Consider the following 8577-nt stretch of genomic DNA (forward strand, 5'->3'; position numbering starts at 1 on the left):
ATCGTACTCCTCTGATACGGAGATCATCAAAATTGGACAACCAGGTACATAAGGGCATTTGCTGGTGGCCATCTTAGAAAATGCTGTGTTCGCAAGTCAGTGGTCATTAACCGTGTGGAGCAACGCCAGGAACGCCGCTTTGCAAACTTTATCTTTGAAATGATCATGGTCTTATGCCTTTTATGTCAACATATAACCAGGCGCTTTTGATGTACCATTAACAATTAAAGCCTCTCAGAATACCATACATGAGCCAATTTCCTTCAATATCTCAATGACCAGACTACATTTTGCCATTTTCAGGAAACAATCAATACTTTCATTTTCATTCCACTTCACCAGGGTGTGACTTGGTGATAACCAGGACAATCGGATTACCAGTCCAAAATAAAAGCCTCTCAAAATACCATATATGCGCCAATTTTCAATCATTAATTGCAGCACCCCCTATTCTTCCAAAGAAGGAATTAGGAAAACATTAGGGTGTGTTCAGGGCTTCAATGTTTAAACATGCTATAATTTTGGTGAGGGCAGGCAAAGTCATTTGGAAGTTAAAAATCTGACAGATTAAGCCACACCCCTTGCGAAGTTAATTAGCCCATATCTCATCAAAACAAAAAGTTATCAGAAAAATCTAGTTTGCATACCATGATTGACATTTTTGTAGAGCATGTACAAGAGCACATATGTGCCAAGATTCAAGTTGACCGGACATCTGGGGCGGAAACTGCCCTAGTGTGGTCTTTTTTACATTTCTAGAGGGCGCTATAGAGACATTTCTTTATACCCAAATGTGAGACCCAAAAATTATCACATTTTTTAACAGTCCAGATATCCATGCCAAACTTGAATATGATAAAGGCCCCAAAAAGGCCCTCAGTTTGTGAGAATAATAATAATAATTCCTTGAAAAAGGTTCCTCTACGACTAGTCGTAGCGAGGGCCCTAATAATTCCTTGAAATACAATAGGTTATTAGCTACAAAACTAATTAGCATGTTTTCGGCTTCGTTTTATCCGCCTTCAATCATACGTCATCGCGTTTTACGTGATTCTAGCGCATGCGCGGTATCAGCTGTTTTTGTTTACCATAACACACGCCGACTGTCCTTCGCCTGAGTTACCCGAGGACTGCCTGACATAAGCGGGCCACAGCCACATTCCTTATACCGTTCCGGTCGATCATGTCTGTGAAACACGCCATCAGACGGGGGCTGGAGTTGGGCCGGTCCGTCTTTCAGCTGGGTCTCCTCAAATCAGGAGGCCGAATCGCAGCGAAGCTCCGAGCTGACCGCCTCCGTGTCGGGCCGTCGGGCCGCACCGTTCAGCCTCAGGCTTTCCTGCCGTCTCGGTACCGCTACTACCGCACCTCGCTGAAGGGCCTGGCAGCCCAGCTCCAGTCCGCCGGGCTCAGGAGAAGGCTCGGCGGCGGGTCCCCCCGGAACAGGGCCGTGTTCTGGGCTTTCGGTGTCGGCGTGGGGCTCATCGAGCAGCAGCTGAATGACGACAGAAGGAGCGCGGCGACGTGTGACGAGATCCAGGTATGAAGTCCATTAACCAATCAAATTGCAACATTTTATAACGTTACATTGGCTTTTAATTATATTTCCGGTAACGGTAACACGAAAAGGCTGCTAACGTCAACATATCGGTAACAATCATCAATATTATTTCTATATTCTTAAGAATATTCTCAGAAATTAACATATAGTTCAATGCCTTTACTCTAACTAACTAAGGTTAGTTTTGTTAGTGAAGGATTAGGGTTATTATTACCACCCCTAATAGTTTTGTATTGTGATATTTCATTAATATCTAACAGTGGATAAAAGCTGTCCACCAGCTTTGCACTAATTGCCAACTATACTAATAATAATATTACTAGTGCTACCATTACTATACATAGTGTGAGGCTTATAAATTATTTTCTAGTCAATGTGTTTAAGTCTGAAAGCCTTTGATAATATTTATAACTGACTTATCAGACAAATCTTTCTGCGTTAAAGTTAGAAAAAGTATATTGGACTGAAAATAAAGTCTTTCCACCTTACTTGGTCTTTGGTTAATGTTTTGTTTTATCTTATTTATTTTTTAGCTCTCTGGAGGTCTAATCCATGCACCATATGTGCGTACATCTATCCACCTCCCTCTTTTTGTTTCTGCAAAATATTTCTCACCCATTTGCAGGCGGTGTTCAGGAAGAAAAAAACCCAGAGCCCATTCAAGCCATGCACCTCTGGATATAAACTGCAGGATTACATCATTGGGAACCAGATTGGGAAAGGCTCCAACGCTGCTGTGTACGAGGCTGCAGCTCAGTTTGCACCTCAGCAGAGCGACGTCGAGTGCACCCCGGCTCAGCTGGCACCAGAGGAAGGGGAGACTGCTCGAGCGCTCAGAACCTTCCCTATGGCTATCAAGATGATGTGGAACCTTGGGGTCAGTATTCCGCGACATCCTGCACCTTTCTCCCACAATGTTAGGCATTACTCCAATGTGGGCAAACAGATGACGGAAACAAATCGCCACTGTTTTTGATGCCATTTGTTTGCAGGCAGGGTCGTCAAGTGAGGCCATTTTTAAAGCCATGTCACAGGAGCTGGTGCCTGCAAGCCCCCTGGCCCTAAAGCAGGGGGAAGAAGAAATCTCTCTGGATGGGTATGTGTTGCACCTTCAGGGATTTTTTTCTTTTAATTCCTGGTCCTGCAGTGCTCAACAGGGTGTGTTTAGGAAGGATGCTCAATGGCTGTGATCTCTGTCTATTCAGATATTTTGGAGTCCTGCCCCGAAGAGTGTCAGCGCACCCCAATGTGATCAGAGTGTCCCGGGCCTTCACAGCAGACGTCCCATTGCTTCCAGGTGCACAAGAGGAGTATCCAGATGTGCTGCCAGCCAGGCTCAACCCTGCTGGTTTGGGCAACAATCGCACTCTTTTCCTCGTCATGAAGAAGTAAGACCTGCCATCTTTCGCTCTTGTTACAATGATTTTAAAAAAACGATGACACCAGCTTCATCTTAAAGTTCTAAGCTTTACTGGTTGTTGATTTGCTGAGTGCTGCGTAACACCCACAGAAAGCGTAATTTAGTACTCCGGGAAACAGACAAACTCACACCGGTTAAATGAATCAGTCAGTGAATCATGCCATGAGCAGTCGTAATGTAATGCCACGCTGCACATGACGCAAATAATAAAGGACAGTAGTCTCTGTTTAAAGTTGCAATTCCCTTCCCATAAATATCCACCTGGTGTCTTACTGCTTTCAAAGCTTTATACAGAAAAACGTAAGCCATCCGGTCTCTGTGAATAGAAGAATCCAGATCTCCGGTGTGTTCTATGTGTGTGTGTGTGTGTGTTATACTGAGAGTCCCCAGTCTGTGAGGATGTGTGGGTCCTCACCAGTTAGAGAATAATTGGAAAATAGTTTAAAACTATGAATAAATGAATCCACAACAATGACGACTAATATGCCGAGGTCTTCTTTGCTGTAGTTACCCCTGCACACTGCGTCAGTACCTGGAAGTGTCCACACCAGGCCACAGGCAGCGCTCTCTGATGGTGCTGCAGCTCCTTGAGGGGGTGGACCACCTGTGCAGACACGCGGTTGCTCACAGGGATCTCAAATCAGACAACGTGCTGTTGGAGTTTGACTCGGGTTAGATTGATACTGAGCAATAAATTGAACCGTCCCGACATCAAATTGGTATGTGACGCCATTAGTTCAATGTAAATATTTCAATGGATTTTTCATTTTTGCAGATGGATGCCCTCGTTTAGTAATTGCTGACTTTGGCTGCTGCCTGGCTCTGAGTGAGTCTGATCTACGGCTGCCATTCAACAGCACATATGTTGACAAAGGAGGGAACGCCTCCCTAATGGCCCCTGAGGTAGGTATTTATTAGTTATTTCAACACTACTTTATCGTTGGCCATGTACAAAATGTTGAATGACCGGAATGAGGTTATTGAAACAACCACTTTGCAATTGTACTTATTTTGAACAACCACACATTCAATAACGATCACAATGCGTCTGCCATAAGGTGGCCACTGCAGTTCCAGGGCGCGGCGTGGTGATTGACTACAGCAAGGCGGATGCCTGGGCGGTGGGCGCCATCTCCTATGAGATATTCGGGCAGCCTAACCCGTTCTACCGAGCAGTGGGACTGCAGAGCGAGAGCTTCCAGGAGAAGCAGCTTCCTCCTCTGCCCCCTGGTGTTCCAGCTGATGTGCAGTTAGTGATCCGATTCCTCCTCAGGAGGAACCCAAGCAAGGTAATACATAACACACTGTTTATTTATTTATTTATTTATAGGAGCTGTGCGCATTGAGTGATTGCTCAATTATTATAATCATAATCATAATCATCTCTGTTTCTCCTGCCAATGAATGGTTCCACGTGGGTGGGGGGGGCGGGGGGAAGAAATACAAATCTTCATATTTAACAACCAAATCCTCTCCATGTGTATCATCACCCTACAGCGCCCCAGTGCCCGCGTGGCCGCTAACATGCTACACCTTAGCCTGTGGGGACGGAAGGCCCTGGTCAACCAGCACAGCGTTGGCATGAGGAAGCTTGTCGATTGGCTGCTGTGCCAGTCTGCTGTGGTTCTCCTGAAGGGCTGTAGTGGACCGAGTGGCAACAAGGTGGAGGCGGAGCTTCAGAGGAGCTTCCTGTCCAACCTTGACCTGGAGGACCTTCGCACTGCTGTGGGCTTTCTCCTCTATGGGCGAGAGCAGCGTCACACCTGCATTCTGTCTGCATAGATCCACTCAATCAGACGCTACGTTGATTTGTCATTGATATAAACAGACGGGGAGCCCCAAGTTGCTTTGAATTTTGGTTAGACGTCTTCATTAAGGATTTTTCTAGTCTTGGCCTGTAAATCTAATGTGTGTTAAGGCGAACTGCACTGAGACTTGCACGTCATCTAGAACTATCAGTGTATTCCAGAGATCATTGCAATTTATCAAGTGGTTTGATTCATTTATGTTCCTGTGGTTTGCACTTGCTAAGAGAGAGTTTATTTATTGGTTATTACTGTGTGTTCTAGGAATTTTCTATGTTGACACATTTTTCCACATGACAGGCATAATAAAATCATTATCCTATGGACACTGAGGGATACAATATACAGGGTGTGTAAGGTTTCATACTGAAGATGGTAAAAGATATTTTAGATCCGTGTGTATAGTTATATGCTTTTCTGCTGTTATAAATGTATAGAATAAAAGTACCTTAGAAAAGACGTATAAGTGTGTTGTTCAGATTATTATTATTATTGTTTTTTAATCTAATTTCCCTATTAAGTATTTCCAAATAAAACAGGACAGACCGCCGTAGGTTATAACATTGTGGATTAGGTTTGATCAAATTTAATAACGTATTATTTCAGCTCTGTCAAGTCTCTAGCTTTGTGCCAGTAAAAGTTGCCGAACATATGCACACATTATATTGTTATATAGGTGGAAAAGATAATTGGCTTTTTCTCAGACTTGAATAAAATTCTCTTCACCCAGAGATGTAGAAATAAATAAATTGCCCGCACCTTGTTGTTTCTTGACAGCATCAAGTAATTGGGAAGGTTTAATAAATAACACAAAACAACTTCACTTTACTGAAAACTTTATTTAGGAGTCAAACTGACATTGTAATGGCTCTGAACATAGCCAAGCTGGTAATGGGTAGACACTGTTTGGAATGTGCTTATGAACTAGTGAAATCATTTGTTTCCTGTTTAACTTGTGCCTTTCTGTCCCTTTTAATATTCCTCTCCCTCTTCCTCTCCCTCGCCCTCAATGGAGTCGACTCCAACCTCCTCGTAATCCTTCTCCAGGGCTGCCATGTCCTCTCTGGCCTCAGAGAACTCTCCCTCCTCCATTCCCTCTCCCACGTACCAGTGAACAAAGGCCCGCTTGGCGTACATCAGGTCAAACTTGTGGTCAAGCCGAGCCCAGGCCTCTGCAATAGCAGTGGTGTTGCTCAGCATGCACACGGCCCTCTGGACCTTGGCCAGATCTCCACCAGGAACCACAGTGGGAGGCTGGTAGTTGATGCCCACCTTGAAACCAGTGGGGCACCAGTCCACAAACTGGATGGAGCGCTTGGTTTTGATGGTGGCAATGGCAGCGTTCACATCTTTGGGAACCACGTCGCCACGGAACAGAAGGCAGCAAGCCATGTATTTGCCGTGGCGAGGGTCGCATTTGACCAATTGATTGGCTGGCTCAAAGCAGGAGTTGGTGATTTCTGACACCGAGAGCTGCTCATGGTAAGCCTTCTCAGCAGAGATGACGGGGGCATAGGTGGCCAGAGGGAAGTGGATACGGGGATATGGTACCAAGTTGGTCTGGAACTCTGTCAGATCTACATTGAGGGCGCCATCAAAGCGAAGGGAGGCGGTGATGGAGGACACGATCTGACTGATCAACCTGTTCAGGTTGGTGTAAGAGGGGCGCTCGATATCGAGGTTCCTACGACAGATGTCGTAGATGGCCTCGTTATCGACCATGAAGGCACAGTCAGAGTGCTCCAGGGTGGTGTGGGTGGTCAGGATGGCGTTGTAGGGCTCGACCACAGCGGTGGACACCTGGGGAGCTGGGTAGATGGAGAACTCCAGCTTTGACTTCTTTCCGTAGTCGACAGAGAGACGCTCCATCAGCAGAGAGGTGAAGCCGGAGCCGGTGCCGCCTCCGAAGCTGTGGAACACCAGGAAGCCCTGAAGGCCGGTGCACTGGTCAGACTGTGGGAGGAGAGGGAGATCATCACATATGAGACATAGTAATGTCATTTAAATTTAAATTCTGACATCGTGCTATACCCACCAGCTTGCGGATCCTGTCCAGCACCAGGTCGATGATCTCTTTACCGATGGTGTAGTGTCCACGGGCGTAGTTGTTAGCTGCGTCCTCCTTACCAGTGATCAGCTGCTCAGGGTGGAACAGCTGGCGGTAGGTCCCACTGCGCACCTCATCTGAAGAGACAACATTATTAAATTAGGTGTTATTTCCCTTTTAAGTTAATGTTCAGCTGGAAGAGATGAAACTCACCGATGACGGTGGGCTCCAGGTCCACAAAAACAGCTCTCGGGACGTGCTTTCCGGCTCCCGTCTCACTGAAGAAGGTGTTGAAGGAGTCGTCTCCTCCTCCGATGGCTTTGTCACTGGGCATCTGTCCGTCCGGCTGGATCCCATGTTCCAGGCAGTAAAGCTCCCAGCAGGCGTTGCCTATCTGGACACCGGCCTGACCAACGTGGATGGAGATACACTCGCGCTGTGGAGCAGAGAAAGAAGATTTGAATTCATGAATGAATGCTAAATATTTTTGGTTCTTGCAGTGCTGAGAAAGATAACCGTGACCATGCTGCTGATTAAAATGGAGGATTGTCTTTAAGAGAAGTTTTAAATGGAGGCTTTACAGATCAGCACCACCCTTCAACTAATACAAATTATTCATGATATCATTTCTGACTGGGGTTCAGTTTATAATTTGTTTTACACAACAAGACCTTCTATTTTTCTGCTGCGACATGAGACTGCCCCGGATTACTGCGGCCAGAGGATTATCTAGTTTCAGACACGATGAAAAGCTGCCTGTCCAAAAAAAGAAAAAAAACATTCCGACCAACATTTACCCGTCATTTTTTTTTATTTCTATTTCATTTCATTCTAGAATTTACTTCAAACGGAGATCGGAGATTGAGGCCGGCTTCATTTTACGTAACACACAAAGACAGACAAAGGGATTGGTCATTTCACATCATTTCCGTTAGAACAAGGACAGGTGAATTGATGTAACACGTATTTGTATAAAAGCTCCAATATACAAACTGCACAACCTGGTACGTTCGTGGTAAAACCAACAGTGCGCGAGCAGATTTGGACAAGTTATGTGGAGAGAGGATTAGGCGTTTGTCGTGCAGGAATGCATAAGCGTTACGTGAAATCCTCGAGGGGGGTGTTGTGTGGGGGGAGGAGGGGTGGGGGGGGGGGGGGGGTCGTTGTATAACAAGAATATCGACAATGAAGCTATTAATAGTTATCACGGGCTGCAGATGTCGAGACAACAAAAGGGGTTTTGAGAAATCCCGCCCCGACGACCGATTTTTTTCTCTCTCCATCTATTGTGATGTGGGTTAAATTACAATCGATAAAACATATATTCCTGGGAATAAAATGTTGTAAATCGTATCGGAAATCATATTAAAAAATAAGTCACTTACCATTATGGCTTGTCGCTATTATGCTATGTAACGAGACAAGTCTGAGGAGCGTTTGCGTCCGAGCTGCGCGGTGTGCGGAGCGGATCTGCTGATGCTGAGGCGCACTCCGCCCCGCGAGGAGGAGGAGGTGAAGTGCGCAAGTGAACCCTGAACTCCTCTCTGCCGCAGTAACCGTTTCACAACCAGAGCACCCGGAGATGCTGGGGTTCAGATGCGATGTTTTTGCTTTGACCCCCAACATATTATTTGGAGGACATGTCGATGATTTGGTCCAACAGATCTACACTATTTTATGTAATTTAAAGGGATATATTTTACTACCGTGCTTATTTTGGCTGACTTTGAATTTGGGTTGAAAT

General features: G+C 45.6%; 2 protein-coding genes across 2 annotated transcripts; one reads left to right on the forward strand and one right to left on the reverse strand.

Annotated features, from left to right (window-relative positions):
- Window positions 1-1074: 1074 nt before the first annotated feature.
- On the forward strand, window positions 1075-5245 carry pink1 (PTEN induced kinase 1). Its single transcript, XM_037481191.2, has 8 exons — window positions 1075-1540; window positions 2187-2438; window positions 2554-2657; window positions 2767-2949; window positions 3489-3652; window positions 3757-3884; window positions 4040-4270; window positions 4479-5245. The coding sequence occupies exons 1-8, from the start codon at window positions 1184-1186 to the stop codon at window positions 4761-4763; spliced, it is 1704 nt and encodes a 567-aa protein (XP_037337088.2). The 5' UTR covers window positions 1075-1183; the 3' UTR covers window positions 4764-5245.
- A 360-nt stretch (window positions 5246-5605) lies between these two features.
- LOC119223778 (tubulin alpha chain-like) lies at window positions 5606-8379 on the reverse strand. The gene is made up of 4 exons (XM_037481204.2): window positions 8219-8379; window positions 7047-7269; window positions 6822-6970; window positions 5606-6739 (listed from the first exon to the last, which is right to left on the reverse strand). The coding sequence occupies exons 1-4, from the start codon at window positions 8219-8221 to the stop codon at window positions 5759-5761; spliced, it is 1356 nt and encodes a 451-aa protein (XP_037337101.2). The 5' UTR covers window positions 8222-8379; the 3' UTR covers window positions 5606-5758.
- Window positions 8380-8577: the final 198 nt, after the last annotated feature.

The sequence above is a fragment of the Pungitius pungitius genome, chromosome 1 (assembly GCF_949316345.1).
Source record: "Pungitius pungitius chromosome 1, fPunPun2.1, whole genome shotgun sequence".
Classification (NCBI taxonomy): Eukaryota; Metazoa; Chordata; class Actinopteri; order Perciformes; family Gasterosteidae; genus Pungitius; species Pungitius pungitius.